Here is a 27,558-nt window from a genome sequence, read left to right on the forward strand (position 1 = left end):
CTTTTTCATAAATCAAAATCCAGTTAACCAGATTTGGAGACATGGCAGAGGCCAATGGGGTTAGCAGAATAATTAATATCCATTATTCTACAACCCTCGAGACACGATTTGGCACGCACACACAGTGTTGTGTTACTCTATTTCCCTATATATGATCCATGATTGACAAGGCTGGCAATGTGACAGGAGAATAAACACAGCCACTGGTGAAATGTGTATCCTGCTTGTTTATTAGATGGAGTGTACAGCAGAACAATAGACATATGCCTAAACTAGGATTGGTGCAGCGATTGTATGTGGTTTGAAAGGGGACTGTATAATTATGTGTAGATTGGATTCTGTGTTAGGTCTATATGCGCATCCCCAAATTGACCCCTTGACCCATACCTCCTATGCACTTGTGTAGATGACTGTTTCACTAATAGCTATCCAGTTCTCCATAAGTGCACTGGGGCTATGGGGTTGATTTGGGAAAGGAGCGACATCCTTGTCAGGATGTTCAGCAAAATCACATCTCTCTTTTCATCAACCCGTCAACCACACAGCACCTCTAATAGCCTGCTAATCACATTGCGGTTCTCTAGATGTCAGCCAATGACATAGTGTCGAAGGTAAATGACAGGCCGTCAAGAGGCTCCTACTGTCCTTGTGGCAGCCGCTACATCAAAGAGACAGGTGACTGTGTGTCAAAGTGTGTGTGTGTGTGTGTGTGTGTATATGCATTTGTGTGAGACAGGCATCAAAGAAAGAGTGTAAGTGTGTGAGACACATTTTAAGAGTGTGTGCGTGATCAATTTTACTGCTTCCACCCCCATTGAGGCCTAAACAGCAGGACATGGAGACCATTTAGGGGTCAAGTTAACCTTTTCACATTCCAGTCAAAAGCATCCATACAAAAATATAGCGTATACACTAATATATATACAGTACATTGTCTCTTATAAATACAGTATAACAGTTTATCAAACAAACTCAAACCTGTGGGCGGACCACAGCATTTCATGGAAAAACAACATACAGATGCATAAAAGTACGAAAAACAATGGACGTTTTACAAGAGTAGCAACATTAGTAATAACATATGTAAAGACAACAACAGATATGATAGAAGTTAAACGGTTCAAATACTGGATTTTGTTCGTTTAAATCCCCAGCTATCGTTGGGACATGAATTGTTCTAAGATATCTCTTGCTCCCTCTCCTCTATCTTGGTTTCACGATTCCATCACCCCCTCCCCTTCTTTACATTTTTTTCCTCCCTCCATTTATCTGTCTGTTTTGAATTGAGGCCTTTTTTGCATGTTGAGTTGAGTTAGAGAAGCTGTATGGTCAGCTACTGTAGCATTAGCAACAGAGGGGTATACTACAAAGCAGGATCAATGAGTTAGCCTGCTAACTGATAAACAACCAGAAATAACTACTGATTTTCTGGTTAATTAAGAAAACTAAACTTAGATTTGCGTTTTGGTTGTCGAGTCAATTAGACCATTTCAAGCTTATCTTTCTAAAAAAATCAAAAGTTCTGTCAGACTATTCAGGTAAGTTAGCTAGCTAACTTGTTTAACTTGCGTTGTATTATACCCCTCAGAGCTCAGTAAGTCACATATAATGCTGGGCATTATCGTGATCGCAACATGTTCTTGGGAGGGATTTGCTAACAGTAGTCATACAGTATAAAAAATAAGCCATAAATAACATAATAAACACAAGCTAATAGCATACGCAGCAGGTAGTCTAGAGGTTAAGAGTGTTGGGCCAGTAACCGAAAGGTCGCTGGTGCAAATCCACGAGCCGACTTGGTAAAAAATCTGTCGATGTGTCCTTGAGCAAGGCACTCAACCCTAATTGCGCCTGTAAATCGCTCTGGATAAGAGCGTCTGCTAAATGACAACAAAAAAATGAATGTAAAAATAACATGGAGAGCTCAGTAAGCCAAGTGACTGTGCAGTACCTGGGTACATGTCAATAGTCTTAACTGTTTTCCTCTCCTTTGAACATTAAACACACATTTTGCTTTCACCTATCCTGTCTTTTCAGATCAGTGCAGATGAAGGAAAGGAGGTGAGGAGAGGAAGCCCCTTGGGACTAGTGATATGCTAGCCTGGGTACGAGGAAAGTCTGTTGTTTACTTAGCCAGCTCTGCAGTTGTTGACTAGGACTGAAGCAGAGTCAGACTGGCACCCAGGCTAGCGTGTAGCATTAGGGTTGAAGGCTGTTTAAAGCACTATAGCTGCTTCGCTGGTTCTGTTACGATGCTGTGTAAGTCAGATAGCAAGGCAGGATAGTGTGTGTGTGTGTGTGTGTGTGTGTGTGTGTGTGTGTGTGTGTGTGTGTGTGTGTGTGTGTGTGTGTGTGTGTGTGTGTGTGCGTGCGCGTGTAGTTGGAGGTTATTAAATAGTAAAGGATGTGGATTAATAATGGATCCTGACAGATCTACCACAGAAACCCCTCACCATCCCTCCTTCGCTCCCTTTCTCTCTTCCCTACGTATCCCCCCTCAGAATTAATCTCTCGCTTGCTCTGTCTGTCTGTCTGCCTCTCTCTTAGGGTCCTCTGTCTTTCAGGGTCATGTCAGGGGAGTAGAAAAGGACATTGGTGTCATCATCATCCTCGTCACTGAAGTCCCCCAGCTCAGCCTGTGTGTAGTGCACCGCCCCAGGATGGTACTCCCTGATACGCGTCCTGTCACACAGCCGAGACTGCAGCGCCAACTAGGATCACACACACACACATATTCACAGAGTTAACAGTCACACACACACACACACACACACACACACACACACACACACACACACACACACACACACACACACACACACACACACACACACACACACACACACACACACACACACACACACACACAAAGAGACAGACACGCACACATTTAGCAGAGACGAGATGTGTGCTGATTGTAGTGCCACAGGCAGTTGAGCCGCATGGTTAGAAAACTGATCAATATCACAGAGAGGGAGAGGGGGGGGGGGGAGAGACAGAGAGTGCAAGCCACAGAGGGGGAGGATGAGAGCGAAAGCTTAACAAAGGAGAGAGATATGAACGACAGATAGAGAATTAGACAGAGAGAGAAAAAGAAACAGAGGGAGAGATATGAACGACAGAGGATGAGATAGCATAATAGAAACAGAGGAAGAGAGACAGCAACAGAGGGAGAGACAGAGGGAGAGAGAGACAGAGAGGGAGAGAGGCGGCAGGACAAATAGTGGGAGGGTGAGAGAGAGAGAGAGAGAGAGAGAGAGAGAGAGTGGGAGAGCGTGAAAGTGTGGACTTGCTGCGGAGGGGAATAATGTTTTGACGCTGTTACGGATACGCCACCCCCCACCAATCTCACACCTGATGTGTGTGGGAGTCGTATGCCATGATGAATACCAACTGCCTGTTAGTCATGAAAGAGCACGCACACACAAACATATAACTCCCAGTTGCTCAAACACAGACACACTCATATGTCTATTTCTCTGTTTCTCTCTCTCACAAACACACACACTCACTCCCCGTTGCTCAAACATAGACACAATCAGGTCTATATCTCTGTTCCCCTCTCTCTGTGTCTCGCTCTCTCACAAACACACACTCCGCGGATACACATATCTTCGCTGACATTTAGGTTGAAGGTCACATCTGACTCCTCTCTCTCTCTGAGTGTGCTCACTCTCCATTAAGAACAACAGCAGGGTGTGTGTATGTGTCTGTAATCTCACTCCCATCTTGTGGTCTAATCATAAGCTTTCCTGTCCCCCTAAACACCTCTCCTCTCTTGTTCAGCGAAATGGGCTGAGTAAATTGTAGCCTCGCTACTGTTATTTTTCACTGTCTTCTTACTGTTTTTTATTTCTTTACTTACCTATTGTTCACCTAATACCTATTTTTTACTTAAGAATTGCACTGTTGGTTAGGGCCTGTAAGTAAGCATTTCACTGTAAGGTCTACTACACCTGTTGTATCGGCACATGGTGACAAATAAACTTTGATTTGAAATAGCACCACTCAGCAGTGTGTGGAGTCACACAGCACCAGACCTGGGTGAAAATACTATTTCATCACTTTCAAAGACATTTGGAAGGAAGTATTTACTTAGACCATTTCACTGAACAAGACAGTAGAGGTGTTTAGGGGGCCAGGAAAGCTTATGATTAGACCACAAGATGGGAGGGCGAAAACCAGAAGTGTTCAGGTGAGGGTTGTACCTGTATGCCTGTAGGACTGAGCTGGCTCCAGGTGTCTCTGTCCAGGCCAAAGACGAATGCATTGGCCAAGCCATGGAGAGGGGCTGAAAGGACATGGAGCAAAGTAAGAGAGAACACTGGATCCTGGGGGTAGAACGCATTATGGAGCCTGGAGAGGGGAGAATGAGGGAGGGAGGGAGAGAGAGAAAGGAAAAAAAACGTTAATTTACATTATAGAGACAATGCACATGGAGGAGAGTGAGAGAAGATGTATGGAAACAAACAAAACAAACAAACAAACAAACAAACAAACAGGTACAAACATGCGCGTGCGCGCACGCACATACCCAAACACAGAACACCAACAACAAAAACGTCCACAGCTCAATACTTCACAGTGAAGGAGATTGGAGGGAGAGACACAGGGGAGAGAGTTCAGAGAGGGGGAGACACAGGGGAGAGAGTTCTGAGAGGGGGAGACACAGGGGAGAGAGTTCAGAGAGGGAGAGACACAGGGGAGAGAGTTCAGAGAGGGAAAGACACAGGGGAGGAAGTTCTGAGAGGGGGAGACACAGGGGAGAGAGTTCAGAGAGGGAGAGACACAGGGGAGAGAGTTCAGAGAGGGAAAGACACAGGGGGGAAAGTTCTGAGAGGGGGAGACACAGGGGAGAGAGTTCTGAGAGGGAGAGACACAGGGGAGAGAGTTCTGAGAGGGAGAGACACAGGGGAGAGAGTTCTGAGAGGGAGAGACACAGGGGAGAGAGTTCTGAGAGGGGGAGACACAGGGGAGAGAGTTCTGAGAGGGAGAGACACAGGGGAGAGAGTTCTGAGAGGGAGAGACACAGGGGAGAGAGTTCTGAGAGGGGGAGACACAGGGGAGAGAGTTCTGAGAGGGAGAGACACAGGGGAGAGAGTTCAGAGAGGGGGAGACACAGGGGAGAGAGTTCTGAGAGGGGGAGACACAGGGGAGAGAGTTCAGAGAGGGAGAGACACAGGGGAGAGAGTTCAGAGAGGGAAAGACACAGGGGAGGAAGTTCTGAGAGGGGGAGACACAGGGGAGAGAGTTCAGAGAGGGAGAGACACAGGGGAGAGAGTTCAGAGAGGGAAAGACACAGGGGGGAAAGTTCTGAGAGGGGGAGACACAGGGGAGAGAGTTCTGAGAGGGAGAGACACAGGGGAGAGAGTTCTGAGAGGGAGAGACACAGGGGAGAGAGTTCTGAGAGGGAGAGACACAGGGGAGAGAGTTCTGAGAGGGGGAGACACAGGGGAGAGAGTTCTGAGAGGGAGAGACACAGGGGAGAGAGTTCTGAGAGGGAGAGACACAGGGGAGAGAGTTCTGAGAGGGGGAGACACAGGGGAGAGAGTTCTGAGAGGGAGAGACACAGGGGAGAGAGTTCTGAGAGGGGGAGACACAGGGGAGAGAGTTCTGAGAGGGGGAGACACAGGGGAGAGTTCAGAGAGGGAGAGACACAGGGGAGAGAGTTCTGAGAGGGAGAGACACAGGGGAGAGAGTTCTGAGAGGGAGAGACACAGGGGAGAGAGTTCTGAGAGGGAGAGACACAGGGGAGAGAGTTCTGAGAGGGGGAGACACAGGGGAGAGAGTTCTGAGAGGGAGAGACACAGGGGAGAGAGTTCTGAGAGGGGGAGACACAGGGGAGAGAGTTCAGAGAGGGGGAGACACAGGGGGGAGAGTTCAGAGAGGGAGAGACACAGGGGAGAGAGTTCTGAGAGGGAGAGACACAGGGGAGAGAGTTCTGAGAGGGAGAAACACAGGGGAGAGAGTTCTGAGAGGGAGAGACACAGGGGAGAGAGTTCTGAGAGGGGGAGACACAGGGGAGAGAGTTCTGAGAGGGGGAGATACAGGGGAGAGAGTTCTGAGAGGGGGAGACACAGGGGAGAGAGTTCAGAGAGGGAGAGACACAGGGGAGAGAGTTCTGAGAGGGGGAGACACATGGGAGAGAGTTCTGAGAGGGGGAGACACAGGGGAGAGAGTTCAGAGAGGGGGAGACACAGGGGAGAGAGTTCAGAGAGGGAGAGACACAGGGGAGAGAGTTCAGAGAGGGGGAGACACAGGGAAGAGAGTTCTGAGAGGGGGAGACACAGGGGAGAGAGTTCAGAGACACAGGGGAGAGAGTTCAGAGACACAGGGGAGAGTTCAGAGACACAGGGGAGAGAGTTCAGAGACACAGGGGAGAGAGTTCAGAGACACAGGGGAGAGAGTTCAGAGACACAGGGGAGAGAGTTCAGAGAGACAGGGGAGAGAGTTCAGAGACACAGGGGAGAGAGTTCAGAGACACAGGGGAGAGTTCAGAGACACAGGGGAGAGAGTTCAGAGACACAGGGGAGAGAGTTCAGAGGCAGAGACAGAGAAAGAGACACAGGGGAGAGTTCAGAGACACAGGGGAGAGTTCAGAGACACAGGGGGGAGAGTTCAGAGACACAGGGGGGAGAGTTCAGAGACACAGGGGAGAGTTCAGAGGCAGAGACAGAGAAAGAGCGAGAGAGAAGGACAACAAAGAAAGAGAGAGGGGCGACAGAGGGATGACAGAGAAAGGGAGAGGAAAAGAGAGAGAGATATACGACACAGAAAGATAGCACAATAAGACCCAACCAAATCATGAGAAAACCAAAAGATAATTACTTGACACATTGGAAATAAGTAACAAAAATAATTGAGCAAACTGGAATGGTATGTGGCCCTAAACAGAGAGTACACAGTGGCAGAATACCTGACCACTGTGACTGATCCAAAATGAAGGAAAGCTTTGACTATGTACAGACTCAGTGAGGATAGCCTTGCTATTGAGAGAGGCTGCCGTAGGCAGACCTGGCTCTCAAGAGAAGACAGGCTATGTGCACACTGCTCACAAAATGAGGTGGAAACGGAGCTGCACTTAGAGACACATACAGTGCATTCGGAAAATATTCAGACCCTTAGACTTTTTCCACATTTTGTTACGTTACAGCCTTATTCTAAAATGGATGAGATCCTTCCCCCCTCATCAATCTACACACAATACCCGATAATGACAAAGCAAAAACAGGTAAATTAAAAAACATATATATATTAACTGAAATATCACATTTACATAAGTATTAAGAACCTTTACTCAGTACTTTCTTGAAGCACCTTTGGCAGCGATTACACCATCGAGTCTTCTTGGGTATGACGCTACAAGCCTGTATTTGGCGATTTTCTCCCATTCTTCTCTGCAGAGCCTCTCAAGCTCTGTCAGGTTGGATGGGGAGCGTCACTGCACAGCTATTTTCACGTCTCTCCAGAGATGTTCAATCGTGTTCAATTCCGGGCTCTGGCTGGGCCACTCAAGGACATTCAAAGACATGTCCACAAATCCACACCTGCGTTGTCTTGGCTGTGTGCTTAGGGTTGTTGTCCTGTTGGAAGTTGAACCTTCGACCCAGTTTGAGGTCTTGAGCGCTCTGGAGCAGGTTTTCATCAAATCAAATTGTGCGCCGAATACAACAGGTGTAGGTAGACCTTACAGTGAACTACCTACTAACAAGCCCTTAACCAACAATGCAGTTTTAAGAAAAAATACCCCCGAAAAATCGATAAAAGTAACAAATAATTAAAGAGCAGCAGTAAAATAACAATAGCGAGGTACCGGTACAGAGTCAATGTGCGGGGGCACCGGTTAGTTGAGGTAATATGTACATGTAGGTAGAGTTATTAAAGTGACTATGCATTAGATAATAAACTGATAGTAGCAGCAGCGTAAAATGGGTGGGGGGGTGGTGGGGGGGGGGGGGGGGGGGTCAATGCAAATAGTCTGGGAAGCCATTTAATTAGATGTTCAGTAGTCTTATGGTTTGGAGGTAGAAGCTGTTTAGAAGCCTCTTGGACCTAGACTTGGCGCTCCGGTACCGCTTGCCGTGCGGTAGCAGAGAGAATAGTTTAGGACTAGGGTTGCTGGAGTCCTTGACAATTTTTAGGGCCTTCCTCTGACACCGCTTGGTATAGAGGTCCTGGATGGCAGGAAGCTTGGCCCCAGTGATGTACTGGGCCGTACGCACTACCCTCTGTAGTGCCTTGCGGTTGGAGGCCGAGCAGTTGCCATAGCAGGCAGTGATGCAACCCGTCAGGATGCTCTCGATGGTGCAGCTGTAGAACCTTTTGAGGATCTGAGGACCTATGCCAAATCTTTTCAGTCTCCTGAGGGGGAATAGATTTTTCCCTCAAGGACCTCTGTACTTTGCTCCGTTCATCTTTCCTTCGATACTGACTAGCCTCCCAGTCTGACATACACTGTCAACTGTGGGACCTTATATAGACAGGTGTGTACCTTTCCAAATCATGTCCAATCAATTGAATTTACCACAGGTGGACTCCAATCAAGTTGTAGAAACATCAAGGATGATCAATGGATACAGGATGCACCTGAGCTCAATTCGAGTCTCATAGCAAAGGGTCTGAATAATTATGTAAATAAGGTATTTCTGATAAAATCTTTCAAAAAATCTGTTTTCGCTTTGTCATTATGGGGTTTTGTGTGTGAATTGATGAGGAAAAACATTTATTAAATCCATTTTAGAATGCAATGTATTTCCCTCAGATTACACAGACTCACAAATCCAATTTTGATAAACGTCCATATCAATTAGGTGAAATACCACAGTGTGTCATCAAATCAGCAAGATGTTTGACCTGTTGCCACAAGAAAAGGGCAACCAGTTAAGAACAAACACCGTTGTAAATACAACCCATATTTATGTTGATGTATTTTCCCTTTTGTCCTTTAATTAACACATCGTTGTACACAACACTGTACATAATACACTGCCATAATGACATATGAAATGTCTCTCTTCCTTTGAAAATGTTGTGAGTTTAATGTTTACTGTTCACTTCTGTTTATTATCTATTTCATACGTTTCCAATGCCAATAAAGCCCTTTGAATTGATAGACAGCAAGGGGACAAGAGACAGAGCGAGAGAGACGAAACAGAGAGAGGGTGCTTTACATCAGCGTTTAAGAGCCCATTAGGCAGTGGGAGATGGCAGGCTTACACATTCTGGGCCGCAGCCCTGACAGCACGCAGCACTTTACAAGAACCGCGCTCAACTTCCTCTCTTTCCATCCCTTCCTACACACACCTCTCTCTGCCTTTCTCTCTGCATCCTTAACTTTCTTCACATCTCTCTCCACTCTCTACCTCCCTCTCGCTCTTTTGGCTTCTTTTTTCCTGACACACATCCATATGCTCTTCCTCTCGGCTCTACCTTCTTTCTGTATCGATCTCAATTCGTTAGTTTCCATCCTCATTCTCTGTCCATGCCAGTGCTCTTCAGCTTTCCTCCCTATCTCTTCATCTTCCTCTCCCTCTCTTTCCATCCTATTTCCTTTTACTCCCACTCAGTAAGAAGAGAGGGTATAGAGGGTCTGCTTCCCTCCTTTCATATTTATCTATCCCTCTCTCCCTCCACACTCTTCCCATCCATCTCCACCTCTCTCTGTCACTGTCTTTCCATTCATCCTGCTTCCCTTATTTCCTCTTCCTCTCTCTTATAACTCTTTCTATTTTTGCCCCACTATCTCTCTCTGTCTGTTTTCAAATACGCTCCATCTCTCCCTCACAGTTCATCCTCTTCACCTCCATCTCCCTATATCAGCCCTTCTCTAATCTAATGTAATCCTGCAGTATAGGACCTGCCTAGGGCTGTCCCCGACTAAAGAAAATCTTGATCGACGTGAGTCGTCTGTTGTTTCGACCAATCGATTGTTCTTTTTCCATATATAGACAAACACTATGTTTGAATAAAATCAACTCTATGTAGGCTACTTCGCCTGCTGCTTTAAGCACTGAATTAAACATTAAGACACACAAATTACTAAAGAGGGAGCCAGAGATCAATATAGCCTAACCAGAAGAATAAAACCTGTTCCCAACCAGACTCTCCTCCTTCCTCACAGATTCTGCCATTATGCTCCTGAAGTTGCTGGTAATAGGCTACACCAGCGGGTGGAAACCTTTTCCATTTGGAGTGCCAAGTTATCCTACCATTTCTTTCTAATGATCTGTGTGCCAGTTATGATGTTCATATGCACATGTTCGTGGAACACTTTCATTTAATTTATAAAGTCAAAATTCTATCTAAATGAAAATGATACAAATCTAAAAGTAACTTCTATTGCCAATATGTAAAAATAGCCTACATAAAGCCAACAAATAAAAGCATTGTAGGCCGCAGGTGGAAAATATCTGGATAAAAATAAATATCCTATAAATCCCATTGGCTAAGCATGGCCTGTCTGTAAGGAACTTGAAACATTGTATCAACTATTAATGTGTCCAGCCTGAAGCTCAAGCTAGCAACATTGTATAAAATATTCTGGGCCCTCAGTTTCCCATGCCAGTGAACTCTGGACAGACAGACACAGCTGTAAGCTATTTCGTGCAAGGGATAAGAAGTAATCAGGTCGGCCTTTTTTATGACACCGGATCAGAGCATGACATTTTGTCCTCTTTCATGCTGAGTGGTTATCGAAAGTGAGAGAGCTGGAAAGATTTTTCAAATAGGCTACGTTGAGGAACTAATGTCATTCTCAATGGATGTAAAACAGACTTACTTGCTATTTGAGGCAAAAAAATACTTTGAGAAGCTCCACAGTGATGGTGAGTTAAGACAATCAGAAATACTATCAGATCCCCAAATGGGCACATTTTAAAAAATAAAATAAAATTTGATTGGTCACATACACATGGTTAGCAGATGCTAATGCGAGTGTAGCGAAATGCTTGTGCTTCTAGTTCCGGCCATGCAGTAATATCTAACAAGAAATGTAAAAATTTCATAACAACTACCTTATACACACAAGTGTAAAGGAATGTATAAGAACATGTACATATAGATACAGTATATCACAAAAGTGAGTACACCCCTCACATTTTTGTAAATATTTGAGTATATCTTTTCATGTGACAACACTGAAGAAATGACACTTTGCTACAATGTAAAGTAGTGAGTGTACAGCTTGTATAACAGTGTACATTTGCTGTCCCCTCAAAATAACTCAACACACAGCCATTTATGTCTAAACCTCTGGCAACAAAAGTGAGTACACCCCTAAGTGAAAATGTCCAAATTGGGCCCAATTAGCCATTTTCCCTCCCCGGTGTCATGTGACTCGTTAGTGTTACAAGGTCTCAGGTGTGAATGGGGAGCAGGTGTGTTAAATTTGGTGTCATCGCTCTCACACTCCCTCATACTGACTGGTTACTGGAAATTCAACATGGCACCTCATGGCAAAGAACTCTCTGAGGATCTGAAGAAAAGAATTGTTGCTCTACATAAAGATGGCCTGGGCTATAAGAAGATTGCCAAGACCCTGAAACTGAGCTGCAGCACGGTGGCCAAGACCATACAGCGGTTTCACTGGACAGGTTCCACTCAGAACAGGCCTCGCCATGGTCGACCAAAGAAGTTGAGTGCACGTGCTCAGCGTCATATCCAGAGGTTGTCTTTGGGAAATAGACGTGTGAGTGCTGCCAGCATTGCTGCAGAGGTTGAAGGGGTGGGGGGTCAGCCTGTCAGTGCTCAGACCGTACGCCGTACACTGCATCAAATTGGTCTGCATGGCCGTCGTCCCAGAAGGAAGCCTCTTCTAAAGATGATGCACAAGAAATCCCGCAAACAGTTTGCTGAAGACAAGCAGACTAAGGACATGGATTACTGGAACCATGTCTTGTGGTCTGATGAGACCAAGATAAACTTATTTGGTTCAGATGGTGTCAAGCGTGTGTGGCGGCAACCAGGTGAGGAGTACAAAGACAAGTGTGTCTTGCCTACAGTCAAGTATGGTGGTGGGAGTGTCATGGTCTGGGGCTGCATGAGTGCTGCCGGCACTGGGGAGCTACAGTTCATTGAGGGAACCATGAATGCCAACATGTACTGTGACATACTGAAGCAGAGCATGATCCCCTCCCTTTGGAGACTGGGCCGCAGGGCAGTATTCCAACATGATAATGACCCCAAACACACCTCCAAGACGACCACTGCCTTGCTAAAGAAGCTGAGGGTAAAGGTGATGGACTGGCCAAGCATGTCTCCAGACCTAAACCCTATTGAGCATCTGTGGGGCATCCTCAAACGGAAGGTGGAGGAGTGCAAGGTCTCTAACATCCACCAGCTCCGTGATGTCGTCATGCAGGAGTGGAAGAGGACTCCAGTGGCAACCTGTGAAGCTCTGGTGAACTCCATGCCCAAGAGGGTTAAGGCAGTGCTGGAAAATGATGGTGGCCACACAAAATATTGACACTTTGGGCCCAATTTGGACATTTTCACTTACGGGTGTACTCACTTTTGTTGCCAGCGGCTTAGACATTAATGGCTGTGTGTTGAGTTATTTTGAGGGGACAGCAAATTTACACTGTTATACAAGCTGTACACTCACTACTTTACATTGTAGCAAAGTGTCATTTCTTCAGTGTTGTCACATGAAAAGATATACTCAAATATTTACAAAAATGTGAGGGGTGTACTCACTTTTGTGATATACTGTATATAAATGAGCGATGGCCGAACGGCATAGGCAAGATGCAGTAGATGGTATAGAGTACAGTACATACATATGAAATGAGTAATGTAGGGTATGTAAACATTATATAAAGTGGCATTGCTTAAAGTGACTAGTGATACATTTATTACATCCATTTCTTAATTATTAAAGTGGCTAGAGATTTGAGTCAGTATGTTGGCAGCAGCCACTCAATGTTAGTGATGGCTGTTTAACAGTCTGATGGCCTTGAGATAGAAGCTGTTTTTCAGTCTCTCAGTCCAAGCTTTGATGCACCTGTACTGACCTTGCCTTCTGGATGATAGTAGGGTGAACAGGCAGTGGCTCGGGTGGTTGTTGTCCTTGATTATCTTTTTGGCCTTGCTGCGACATCGGGTGTTGTAGGTGTCCTGGAGGGCAGGTAGTTTGCCCCCGGTGATGCGTTGTGCAGACCTCACTAACCTCTGGAGAGCCTTATGGTTGTGGGCAGAGCAATTGCCGTACCAGGCGGTGATACAGCGCGACAGGATGCTCTCGATTGTGCATCTGTAAAAGTGTGTGAGTGTTTTTGGTGACAAGCCAAATTTCTTCAGCCTCCTGAGGTTTAAGAGGCACTGTTGCGCCATCTTCACCACGCTGTCTGTGTGGGTGGATCATTTCAGTTTGTCCGTGATGTGTACACCGAGGAACTTAACTTTCCACCTTCTCCACTACTCTTTCCACCTTCTCCACTACTGTCCCGTCGATGTGGATGGAGGGGTGCTCCCTCTGCTGTTTCCTGAAGTCCATGATCATCTCCTTTGTTTTGTTGACGTTGAGTATGAGGTTATTTTCCTGACACCACACTCCGAGGGCCCTCACCTCCTCCCTGTAGGCCGTCTTGTCGTTGTTGGTAATCAAGCCTACTACTGTTGTGTCGTCTGCAAACTTGATGTTTGAGTTGGAGGCGTGCATGGTCACGCACCCTTTTGGGGCCCCAGTGTTGAGGATCAGCGGGGTGGAGATGTTTCCTACGCTCACCACCTGGGGACGGCCCGTCAGAAAGTCCAGGACCCAGTTGCACATGGCGGGGTCGAGACCCAGGGTCTCGAGCTTAATGACGTGTTTGGAGGGTACTATGGTGTTAAATGCTGAGCTGTAATCGATGAACAGCATTCTTACATAGGTATTCCTCTTGTCCAGATGGGTTAGGGCAGTGTGATTGCGATTGTGTCGTCTGTGGACCTATTGGGGCGGTAAGCAAATTGGAGTGGGTCAAGGGTGTCAGGTAGGGTAGAGGTGATATGATCCTTGACTAGTCTCTCAAAGCACTTCATGATGACAGAAGTGAGTGCTATGGAGCAATAGTTGTTTAGCTCAGTTACCTTAGCTTTCTTGGGAACAGGAACAATGGTAACCCTCTTGAAGCATGTGGGAACAGCAGACTGGGATAGGGATTGATTGAATATGTCCAACAAAAACACCAGCCAGCTGGTCGCGGCTAGGGATGCCGTCTGGGCCGGCAGCCTTGCGAGGGTTAACACGTTTAAATGTTTTACTCACGTTGGCTACGGTGAAGGAGAGCCCACAGGTTCTGGTAGTGGGCCGTGTCAGTGGCACTGTATTGTCCTCAAAGCGAGCAAAGAAGTTGTTTAGTTTGTCTGGGAGCAAGATATCGGTGTCCGCAACGGGGCTGGTTTTCTTTTTGCAATCTGTGATTGACTGTAGACCCTGCCACATATGTCTCGTGTCTGTGCTGTTGAATTGTGGCTCTACTTTGTCTCTATACTGATGCAGAGCTTGTTTGATTGCCTTGCGGTAGGAATAGCTACACTATTTGTATTTGGTCATGTTTCTGGTCTCCTTGCCATGATTAAAAGCAGTGGTTCGCGCTTTCAGTTTTGGCGAATGCTGCCATCAATCCATTGTTTCTGGTTTGGGAAGGTTTTAATAGTCACCGTGGGTACAACATCACCGATGCACTTGCTAATAAACTCGCTCACCGAATCAGCGTATACATCAATGTTGTTGTCTGAGGCTATCCAGAACATATCCCAGTCCACGTGATCGAAGCAATCTTGAAGCATGGAATGAGATTGGTCGGACCAGCGTTGAATAGACCTGAGCATGGGTGTTTCCTGTTTTAGTTTCTATCTATAGGCTGGGAGCACCAAAATGGAGTTGTGGTCAGATTTGCTGAAAGGAGGGCGAGGGAGGGCTTTGTATGCATCGAGGAAGTTAGAGTAGCAATGATCCAGAATTTTGCCAGCCCGGGTCACGCATTTGATATGCTGATAAAATTTAGGGAGCCTTGTTTTCAGATTAGCCTTGTTAAAATTCCCAGCTACAATAAATGCAGCCTCAGGATGTGGTTTCCAGTTTACATCGAGTACAATGAAGTTCTTTCAGGGGCGTCGAGGTGTCTGCTTGGGGGGGGGGGGGCGGATATACACGGCTGTGATTATAATTGAAGAGAATTCTCTTGGTAGATAATGCGGTCGGCATTTGATTGTAAGGAATTATAGGTCAGGTGAACAAAAGGACTTGAGTTCCTGTATGTTGTTATGATCACACCACGACTCGTTAATCATAAGACATACACCCCCGCCCTTCTTACCAGAGAGATGTTTGTTTCTGTCGGCGCGATGCGTGAAGAAACCGGTGGCTGTACCAACTCTGATAACATATCCCGAGTAAGCCATATTCCTGTGAAACAGAGAATGCTACAATCTCTGATGTCTCTCTGGAAGGCTGGACATTGGACATTGGCGAGTAGTATACTCAGGAGTGGTGAGCGATGTGCCCGTCTACAGAGCCTGACCAGAAGACCTCTCCGCCTGCCCATTCTGCGGCGCCAATGTTTTGGGTCACCGGCTGGGATCCGATCCATTGTCCTGGGTGGTGGTCCAAACAGAGGATCCGCTTCGGGAAATTCGTATTCCTGGTCGTAATGTTGGTAAGTTGATGTTGCTTTTATATCCAATAGTTCTTCCCGGCTGTATGTAATAAGACTTAAGATTTCCTGTGGTAACAATGTAAGAAATAATACATAAATAAACAAAATACTGCATAGTTTCCTAAGAACGCGAAGCGAGTCGACGATCTCTGTCAGCGCCATCACGAAAAAGAGGCCTACATTTGCGCGCAGGCCAGGTAGTCTAGCCTAGTTTGCGTAATCAGGTGTGTGTCCTTACTCAAGACTGATAGGAGCGCTCTAAACAAAAGACAATGAATAAATTGACAACTTGGAATGAAAAATGGAATGAAATTTTACCAAAAACCTTTTCCTGGTTGAGCGCTCTGCAAACAACGTGTCCACTCCTACAATGACAACGGTAAGACTGTAATAATACACTGCTCAAAAAAATAAAGGGAACACTAAAATAACACATCCTAGATCTGAATGAATTAACTATTCTTATGAAATACTTTTTTCTTTACATAGTTGAATGTGCTGAAAACAAAATCACACAAAAATGATCAATGGAAATCAAATTTATCAACCCATGGAGGTCTGGATTTGGAGTCACACTCAAAATTAAAGTGGAAAACCACACTACATCTTGATCCAACTTTGATGTAATGTCCTTAAAACAAGTCAAAATGAGACTCAGTAGTGTGTGTGGCCTCCACGTGCCTGTATGACCTCCCTACAACGCCTGGGCATGCTCCTGATGAGGTGGTGGATGGTCTCCTGAGGGATCTTCTCCCAGACCTGGACTAAAGCATCCGCCAAATCCTGGACAGTCTGTGGTGCACCGTGGCGTTGGTGGATGGAGCAAGACATGATGTCCCAGATGTGCTCAATTGGATTCAGGTCTGGGGAACGGGCGGGCCAGTCCATAGCATCAATGCCTTCCTCTTGCAGGAACTGCTGACACACTCCAGCCACACGAGGTCTAGCATTGTCTTGCATTAGGAAAAACCCAGGCCCAACCGCACCAGCATATGGTCTCACAAGGGTTCTGAGGATCTCATCTCGGGACCTAATGGCAGTCAGGCTACCTCTGGCAGGCACATGGAGGGCTGTGCGGCCCCCCAAAGAAATGCCACCCCGCACCATGACTGACCCACCGCCAAACCGGTCATGCTGGAGGATGTTGCAGGCAGCAGAACGTTCTCCACGGCGTCTCCAGACTCTCCAGACATGTCACGTCTGTCAAATGTGCTCAGTGTGAACCTGCTGTCATCTGTGAAGAGCACAGGGCGCCAGTGGCGAATTTGCCAATCTTGGTGTTCTCTGGTAAAAGCCAAACGTCCTGCACGGTGTTGGGCTGTAAGCACAACCCCCACCTGTGGACGTCGGGCCCTCATACCACCCTCACGGAGTCTGTTTCTGACCGTTTGAGCAGACACATGCACATTTGTGGCCTGCTGGAGGTCATTTTGCAGGGCTCTGGCAGTGCTCCACCTGCTCCTCCTTGCACAAAGGCGGAGGTAGCGGTCCTGCTGCTGGGTTGTTGCCCTCCTACGGCCTCCTCCACGTCTCCTGATGTACTGGCCTGTCTCCTGGTAGCGCCTCCATGCTCTGGACACTACGCTGACAGACACAGCAAACCTTCTTGCCACAGCTCGCATTGATGTGCCATCCTGGATGAGCTGCACTACCTGAGCCACTTGTGTGGGTTGTAGACTCCGTCTCATGCTACCACTAGAGTGAAAGCACCGCCAGCATTCAAAAGTGACCAAAACATCAGCCAGGAAGTATAGGAACTGAGAAGTGGTCTGTGGTCACCACCTGCAGAACCACTCCTTTATTGGGGGTGTCTTGCTAATTGCCTATAATTTACACCTGTTGTCTATTCCATTTGCACAACAGCATGTGAAATTTATTGTCAATCGGTGTTGCTTCCTAAGTGGACAGTTTGATTTCACAGAAGTGTGATTGACTTGGAGTTACATTGTGTTGTTTAAGTGTTCCCTTTATTTTTTTGAGCAGTGTATATTGAACGCATTAACAGAAATTACCATAACCAAACATGAATTATGGTCATTAACGGTAAATGTACTACTGGTGATACTGGTGTGCAAACTCTGCGGCCTCCGCAATGGATTACTCCATTAAGACAGGCGTGAATCAAACAGATGGCCTGTGAGTCATAAAAATGTCTTCTATATTTGCCACTGCTCGACTAAAAAAATTCCGGTCGACCGACAGCCTATCGACCAAACAATCGACAAGTCGAGTAAATGGGGTCAGCCCTAGACCTGTCCTTCCCTAATTTTCGCTTCGTCTCTTTCCATCTCTCCCTGTCTTTTTACCCCCTGTACCCTATAGCATGTAGCATGTAGCACAGGGCCTGGAGCCAGGCTAGGAGCTCCACAAGGCCTCTTCTCAGTCATTATTTTTTCTGGGCACATGTTTAGCCAGCTGCATGCTCCTTAACGGTTAAAGGGGAATGGAAACAGTTTAGGAAGTAAATCTAAACAAAGCGATGTATTCAATCCACTAATACTAAACTTGTGTATTTAACATATAATGATCTCTATATTTAGTATTTTGATCGTCAGTGTATTTGAGCTATGGTCAGCGCTATTTTAAATTGCCATAGTAATGACTGACGCCAGTGCGTCAATGGCAGGAATCATCAAATTGTCTGTGGTATTGAGTTTTCGCACAGAGAGTGAATCAAAGAGAGTGATGTTAGGTGTGGACAATGAAGACAGCACCAACAAGTAGTAATTCAAACATGAACTGTATAGCGCAAGGCTGTATGAATTGGCTCCAAAAAAAATCCCTCAGTAAGCTACCATTGGCTACCCAAGGACCCACAACTTTTGAAGAAGTGGCTTAATGTCCTGAAAAGGAAGGACGTGCCAGCTCAAGCTAGCAGGATCTTCAGACCGCACATCCCAGAGAAAGACTTCGCGATGAAGGGCACTTCGATGCGGCAACCGGGAGTTTCCCAATGGAAAGGAGTCATACTGTAGGCCTGCGTTGTATTTTCGATGGTTATGGTGTAGAGGTTACTGACCGATCTTCATCAACATCACTGACTTCGGAGTCAAGCAAAAGCGACTGAATAGATAAAGGCGTCTGCTAAATGGCATAGATTATTAAAAGTCTCCTTTGACTCTGCCAACTAGCTGCCCAGTGTAGTTACCATTCCTTTCCAATAGATGGAAGCCAAAGCTAGTTGAAGTCACTACTCTAGCGACAGGGACACGGGATTAGCGCCCGTTGAAAGTAGTTTAATCTTCAAATCAATTTTATCAGGTTACGCTTGAACCTGTTGTTATAGTGGATAAGCTAGCTAATACAATTTTTACATAAGGCGCAGGCATTAGGTCTATGTTTTGAAAGAAATGGCAGCAGGGTAGATTAAATTAACTGGTTTTATTCAAACTCAAACCCTATGTAAATGCCTTCGCTTCTGGGTATGCGTCCCTTACGGAAGAAACGAGACACGCAGGGATGAGACGCCTTACACCTCACCTTGTGCCCATAGGGTGAACTGCCTATAAACCGCCAGCCTGTATGCTCTGCAAACAAAATCATAAGAAAATCACAATGTATTTATAATGAGCACGCTCCATTATTGGTTAGAATGAGATTTCATGAATCATGATGCTGTCTGCGATTCCAACTCCGGTCGTCTAATCTAAAGGTAAATGTGTTACCAACGTGCCAAACAGCGCTGGTGATAAACATCGTTATAGGATACTGATTATATACATGAGCACCTACCCACTACTGATATTAACCTTAACCTATTTATAATCAAGCTAAATTTAACCAATTATTTAACTGGCATATCGGCTGCTGACTGGTCGAGTAACCTCTTCTGCCAGGAAGTCCTTTGTAAGGATTAGTGACATGTCCAATAACTATATCGCCAGCCAGCCAGACTGACAGGAACCTCTGATTGGATGTAATACAGCCACCATCCGCTGGGATTTTGTGCTGTATTGCCACGATCTCTCTACAACACACACACACTCATTCTCTAGCCATTATCTGGCAGCATTCCCACTCACACCCGTTTGTTTGACGACACCGACCCTCTAGCTGAGGTGTTTTAGGCGGCATGTCTGTGTTGTTACTGCTACGAGAACAAACTCTTCAATCGGGGGCAACGTGTGGCTCAAACATGAACGGCTTCACTAGGTTTATTGCCTCACTAACTAACATTATTTCATTCTCTGTAATAAACACATTCTCAGACTTGGAGCTAATCTGTAAATTCAGACATTTTGGGGAGTTCCAAACCGCTCTCTCCTGCCAGTGATGCAACAATGACAATATGCCGATTTACAATTACAGTTAGCTGGCGTTCTAAATCCTAATGTTTCCATTCCCCTTTAACCCTGTGTTGACGGGGGTTAGCGGACCGCTAATATGTTTCATTGGTCTACTTCAGAGTTAAAATGTGTTTACTCTGTTAGCTCAGTGTTAGCATTTGGCGAGATGTTTTCAGATTAGGTTCTCTCGGATTCTCTGTATTAGCCGTTTTGCTCTCTGTTGTCCAGATTAGCCGTAAATTCTATATTAGAGGTTAGCTCTGTATCTCTGAGGACCAGCTGCTGCTCACGTTTAGCTTCACTTCACATTAAAGGTGAAATTAATCAGGAGTCCACACACAATTAATATGAATTATTCTTCAACCCCCGAGACACGATTTGGCGTGCGCACACACACACACACACACACACACACACACACACACACACACACACACACACACACACACACCATACTTAGGGGTAAAAAGGGCAAAAGGAGTTATGTGTGTGTGTGTGTGTGTAGCAGAGGGGGCCTCGTTCAGGTCATCTGTAAATCAGAGAAGGGTGACCTCAGTGGTCGGATGAGACACAGAAAGAGAAGATATGGTGACATGGTGTGTGTGTGTGTGTAAATGTGGGGGGCTATTCCTGGCGTCTCATTTCCCCCCGCCACCACCCAGAAACGCGATCGGCATCCAGGAAACGAGAGCTGGCAGCCTGCAATCACCTGCCTGCCACACATACACACACTGAACCTTGCAATACCGAGCAACATGCGCCATGGCAACAGAGCATCCGCACTTAGAGGAAAAGAGCCATTCCCTTCAGCATCAGCATGAGAGAGGGGGAGGGCATGTGATTTAATGTGAAATACATGTGACAACATTTGAGCACGTGAAAACACAGGTGACAAATGTCATTTAGAATATTTTAAGTGTTTGACGGCTATGCCAACGCAAATAGAGCCCCTCATTTGACACTGTCTGTTAATTCCATTTGAACAGTCATGGTCCCCTGGAGGTTTTCGTCTAGTTGCAGTGTAAATATGGTAAATCTATCACTAGTTACTGTATTTTCACAGCTAAATTCAGGTGTTAATATTAAGGGACAGTATGCTGATTACTTGGGACTCAACCTCACTTGGGATTTGAACTCATAACCTCTTATTTTATTTTTTTAACATGTATTTTTTTATTTAACCTTTATTTATACAGGTTTTTCTCATTGAGATAACATCTCTTTTCCAAGAGAGACCTGGTCCAATAGCAGCAGGGGGAACAACGTTTCAGACAAAACAACTTACATACACTAACACAACATTAAACAAAACTATAAACACACATACAGTACAACAATTACATATTTCGTTAAAAACACAAAAATCTTGACTAAAAAACAGCTGTCCTAAAGACAATCTTCTATGATATATACATCAATCAAGTGTTTAAACTCCACCAACGAAACTAGATCATCAAAGTTTAAAATGTTCAGGAGAGAATTCCACGACCACGGAGCTGAGTAACTGAAACTATTTCTACCATGACCTGTTCTCATTCCTGGTACTGTTAGAAGCAAATGAGAATGGGACCGTAATTTATATTTATTTACCGACCTGATTAAAAAAGAATAGAGAAGAAAATGGCATTTTACCCAATATGGCCTTATAAATCAGTGTGTACCAGTGTTTAAGCCTACGCAAGGTCAATGACGACCAGCCAACTGCACTGTAGAGATCACAATGACGTGTTAGACGTTTTTGATGTGGAATGAAGCTAAAGGCTGCATGATACACTGAATCAAGTGCTCTCAGGGTAGTGGTTGAGACCTGCATATACAGTTGAAGTCGGAAGTTTACATACACCTTAGCCAAATACATTTAAACTCAGTTTTTCCACAATTCCTGACATTTAATCCTAGTAAAAATGCCCTGTCTTAGGTCAGTTAGGATCACCACTTTATTTTAAGAACGTGAAATGGCAGAATAATAGTAGAGAGAATGATTTATTTCAGCTTTTATTTCTTTCATCACATTCCCAGTGGTCAGAAGTTTACATCCACTCAATTAGTATTTGGTAGCATTGCCATTCAATTGTTTAACTTGGGTCAAACGTTTCGGGTAGCCTTCCACAAGCCTCCCACAATAAGTTGGGTGAATTTTGGCCCATTCCTCCTGACAGAGCTAGTGTAACTGAGGAAAGTTTGTAAGCCTCCTTGCTCGCACACGCTTTTTCAGCTCTGCCCACAGATTTTCAAAAGGACTGAGGTCAGGGTTTTGTGATGGCCACTCCAATACCTTGACTTTGTCCTTAAGCCATTTTGCCACAACTTTGGAAGTATGCATGAGGTCATTGTCCATTTGGAAGACCCATTTGTGACCAAGCTTTAAGTTCCTGACTGATGTCTTGAGATGTTGCTTCAATATATTCATATAAAATAGATGCCATCTATTTTGTGAAGTGTACCAGTCCTTCCTGCAGCAAAGCACCCCCACAACATGATACTGCCACCCCCGTGTTTCACGGTTGGGACGGTGTTCTTCGGCTTGCAAACCTCCCCCTTTTTCCTCCAAACATAACAATGGTTATTATGGCCAAACAGTTCTATTTTTGTTTCATCAGACCAGAGAACATTTCTCCAAAAAGTACGATCTTTGTCCCCATGTGCAGTTGCAAACCGTAGTCTGGCTTTTTGTATGGCGGTTTTGGAGCAGTGGCTTCTTCCTTGCTGAGTGGCCTTTCAGGTTATGTCGATATAGGACTCGTTTTACTGTGGATATAGATACTTTTGTACCCGTTTCCTCCAGAATCTTCACAAGGTCCTTTGCTGTTGTTCTAGGATTGATTTGAACTTTTCGCACCAAAGTACGTTCATCTCTAGGAGACAGAAAGCGTCTCAATCCTGAGCAGTATGATGGCTGCGTGATCCCATGGTGTTTATACTTGTGTACTATTGTTTGTACAGATGAACGTGATCCCTTCAGGCATTTGGAAATTGCTCCCAAGGATCAACCAGACTTGTGGAGGTCTACAATTATTTTTCTGAGGTCTTGACTGATTTCTTTTGATTTCCCCATGATGTCAAGCAAAGAGGCACTGAGCTTGAAGGTACGCCTTGAAATACATCCACAGGTACACCTCCAATTGACTCAAATGATGTCAATTAGCCTATCAGAAGCTTCTAAAGCCATGACATCATTTTTTCTGGAATTTTCCAAGCTGTTTAAAGGCACAGTCAACTTAGTGTATGTAAACTTCTGACCCACTGGAACTGTGATAGTTAATTATAAGTTAAATAATCTGCCTATAAACAATTGTTGGAAAAATTGTGTCATGCACAAAGTAGATGTCCTAACCGACTTGCCAAAACTATAGTTTGTTAACAAGACATTTGTGGAGTGGTTGGAAAACAAGTTTTAATGACTCCAACATAAGTGTACGTTAACTTCGACTTCAACAGTATATAACATCACTAAAATCTTAAACCGCCAGTATTGTACATCGTACCAGCCCCTTCCTGTCCTCCAAAGAAAAACAAGCCTCATGCCGGTAATGAAAACCCATTCTCAGCTTGAGCTTCCTTATAAAGTTCTCTACATGCACAGTGAAGCTCAGCTTACCATCAACCCACACACCCAAATATGTGTACACTTTAACTTGCTCTATAGTATGTCCAGCCAATGTAGCATGATTAGTAACATTTGAAAATACCATGCATTTTGTTTTACCCAAATTTAGAACCAGCTTTAAATCATACAGATTCTGTTGTATGATGTTAAATGCTCTTTGGGCATTTTCAAAAGCTAAAGATAAACTACTACCACTTGAATAAACAACAGTATCATCTGCATAAAAATGAACATCCGCTGTTGCAATAAGATCCCCAATGTTGTTGATATACAAAATGAACAACAGTGGGCCCAAAATAGAACCTTGCGGAACACCCGAGCACACCTCTATGGACTCTATACACATTGTGTACAATTTGATAGATAATTTATAAACCAATCTAGAGCATGACCAGTAATTCCACAACATTTTAACCTTTGCACTAACACAGCAGGGTCCATGGTGTCAAATGCCTTCGACAAATCAATAAAGACAGACACACAATGTAACTTCTTATCAAGATCATAGTGGATGTCATTTAAAACCTTCAATGTTGCTGAAACAGTGCTGTGGCCAGACCTAAAACCTGATTGCATTCCATTTAAGATGTTGTTTTCTTGGAAGTAGGCCTTTAGCTGCCTACTAACTAAGGACTCCAGTACCTTTGACAGTACAGACAATTTTGATATGGCTCGATAGTTGTCAAGCAGTGAAGGATCTCCACCTTTCAGTACAAAAGCTGGTTTCCATAACTTGGAGATTTCCTTAACATCAAGCATGAGGTTAAAAATACATGTCAAGGGGGAGCAATGATGTCTGCAGCTGGGTATAGGAAGCGGGGGTCTAGTTCATCAGGGCCAGGGGATTTTTTCCCCCATCAATTTCTTTCAGGGCTTTACACACTACTGAAACAGAGAAGGATGGTTGCTAGCTACCTGAAGTTCCTGCCACGCCACCAGGTCCGTGGATGTAATGGAGATTGGCAAGAAACCATTTCTGCACTTTGCCAAAAGTTGCAGTAAAAATAAAGTAAATATATACACCAACTTGAAGGTATTTCTATAAAATTACAGTATGCTGTTGTATTCTGATTTCAATTACAGTAAAATCTTGTACTGTGACCACAATTGGCACTTTGCTAAAAGCTGCCCAGAATTAAGTAAATAATTGCCCTATTATCACCACCAACGTAATGTCAACATAAAACTAGCAGTGCTTAAGGACACTTGACGTAGAGTATACATTAGAGTAGAGTATACATGCAGGAACATTGATGCAGAGTCCCAACCGCTTGGTTGGGACTCTGCATCGATGTTCCTGCAGTGACACCAGGTTCATACTAATTGCTTGGAACACTCAAAAAATAAGGGTATGGGTAGGGAACACTATAGTGGTGTTACGTGGGGTACAAAAAGGTAAAAGGTACACTTCTAAGGTACACATATGAACTCACATGGTACCGTTTGGTACCTTGCAGGTATAATGGGACATTTTTCTACCCAATATTTTGAATATAAAGTTCGATCATCACTGCGCTTTGATAGGTGGGGGCAATGTACTGGTGTGGTCATTAACATATTTGGGGACATGGTCAAATATATGTGTAATTGTTGTAGCAGTTGAAGTGTTTGATGGTTATGCCAGTGTACATAGAGCTCCTCCATTGACACTGTCTGTTCTGCAAATGTTGTAAGAGAACGTCTCAGTAATGAACTGTACTGTGAAGTGTTAATTGTGCATTTTCCAGTAAATGAATGGCAACTTTTTGCCAGAAGGTGCAGTGAATTTGTCATTTCTTAACTGGAAGCTACTTGGCAAATGTTGCCAGCAACCTACAGGACACTTACGGCCACTAGCAATCTTTCCAGCAACCTACAGAACACTTAAGGCCACTAGCAATCTTTCCAGTAACCTACAGGACACTTACGGCCACTAGCAATCTTTCCAGCAACCTACAGGACACTTAAGGCCACTAGCAATCTTTCCAGTAACCTACAGGACACTTACGGCCACTAGCAATCTTTCCAGCAACCTACAGGACACTTACGGCCACTACCAATCTTTCCAGTAACCTACAGGACACTTACGGCCACTACCAATCTTTCCAGCAACCTACAGGACACTTACGGCCACTACCAATCTTTCCAGTAACCTACAGGACACTTACGGCCACTACCAATCTTTCCAGCAACCTACAGGACACTTACGGCCACTACCAATCTTTCCAGTAACCTACAGGACACTTACGGCCACTACCAATCTTTCCAGTAACCTACAGGACACTTACGGCCACTAGCAATCTTTCCAGCAACCTACAGGACACTTACGGCCACTACCAATCTTTCCAGTAACCTACAGTTCCTTCACTGACTCTTCTGTTGACAACATGCACATCACTTGCCGATTGGCAGTCTACTGTAACTGTGGTAGCCTATCAGAAGATTGCAGGTATGGCATATTCAAGGCATGGCTTTCAGCTAGCTCTTTTTGGTCTCCCATAAGAGTGAATATCATCCCAGTTAATGTGCTCTGTTCCTAAACATTAAGCTTGGACACTGTCAGTTCTGCAGCCTTGTTAAAGGCTGACATAAGTGCATGTGATACCAAAAAACCATATGACATAGCTATACAACATATATAGCTAGTTACCATGTATTTGTTATATATATATATATATATATATATATATACATAGCTATATGTATTTGTAATCCTCACTTTCCTACCGGACAATCAAGTATGTGAGTGTGATGGACTAGCTAGAGTAATTTACTGTGAATTTTACAATAACCCACTTGTAAGTATTGACAGTAAGCTGTTGAAAATTAAACAAACTTCCTGTGAACCAGCTGCCATTAAGCTACTGGAAAATGCACAGTAACAGTGCAGCTTTTGATTGTCACAAGATTGCAGGACTGACAGTGTCAAAAGAGATGCTCAGCCATCAACATAACAATAAAACCACTTAAACTAGTTCAACATTTTCACTGACAGTTGGCACAAATACAACATATTTTAGACCATACCCGCAAATATGCTAATGATCCCCGCCAGCACATTGACCCCACCTACATTTCAAAGTGCAGTAATGATTGTACCTAATGCCGAGTTCATAACCAAGTGGGAATTTACCACATACGACTGGAAAAAATCCACTTGAACGGCCCTCCAATGGGTAATTACCAGTGGGAAACACGTCTATCATCCCTGAGCTCCGACTTTTCCCACATGCTGTCCCCTTGACATCACCTACTGAGGAAATTACCTCGATAACATCATTTTTGGCAGTTAAATGTAACAAAACATTTGTGATGGAAATTTTTATCATGTGAAGAGACAGCCTTGAAAATGTTAATCTTGTCTTTGTGTCATAAATAATCCTTGGTTCCTGCCTGTGCTTGGAAAATATAATGGGGGGTGACATGACTCCCTCCTTAGGACCATCTGGTCAGAATGTCCAGAACATGTTCTAAAAGTCTAGATAGGAGACGGTGCCAGACACATACCAGAACCAACCCTATGAACTATGCCTATGTAACTGTGTCTGTAACCTGTATATAAGGATCTAACGGGACTGCACCGGGTGGAGCTCCTGATCAACATGTGTACTTGGTGCATTGAGTTGGTTGGAACCTCTCCAGCTATTTATATAAAGCAATCTATTAAGGATGTAATCATTAGTCGAACAGATGGCGAAAAAGATGGCGGACTGAAGATGGTGATGCAAAATGCCTTGTGAATGCCTCGTGAAAAACATTAGAAATTAATGTCCCTAAAACTGCCCAAATAGGACCTTTACGCTGATCTGCTCACTCGTGGGCAACCACATCCAAACTGTATAATAACTTAAAACAACTTGTAAAGCGAGATAATTTTATAGACAAACACTACCAATGCTGTCAAAACAAAAACTTGATGGAGAGTAAACATGGAAAGAATGGAGAAGCAAACTCTACAAGAAAACTAAGACTCTTCGACTGACACGGATGACCTATTTTCACCACCCTGTACGGTAAGAGTGGAAACCGAACTGCTAAAATCTATAAA

General features: G+C 44.6%; 1 protein-coding gene across 1 annotated transcript in view; it reads right to left on the minus strand.

Moving 5' to 3' along the window:
• Positions 1 to 207: 207 nt before the first annotated feature.
• Positions 208 to 27,558, minus strand: part of si:dkey-100n23.5 (cyclic AMP receptor-like protein A) — a 117,511-nt gene continuing 90,160 nt past the window's right edge. Inside the window, exons 12-13 of the mRNA XM_055871672.1 lie at positions 4,209 to 4,356; positions 208 to 2,711 (exon numbers count right to left, since the gene is read on the minus strand). Of these exons, the coding sequence (XP_055727647.1) occupies positions 2,544 to 2,711; positions 4,209 to 4,356 (316 nt within the window). The 3' untranslated portion in view covers positions 208 to 2,543. The remainder of the gene's footprint in view (positions 2,712 to 4,208; positions 4,357 to 27,558) is intronic.

Source organism: Salvelinus fontinalis, chromosome 19, assembly GCF_029448725.1.
Source record: "Salvelinus fontinalis isolate EN_2023a chromosome 19, ASM2944872v1, whole genome shotgun sequence".
NCBI lineage: Eukaryota > Metazoa > Chordata > Actinopteri > Salmoniformes > Salmonidae > Salvelinus > Salvelinus fontinalis.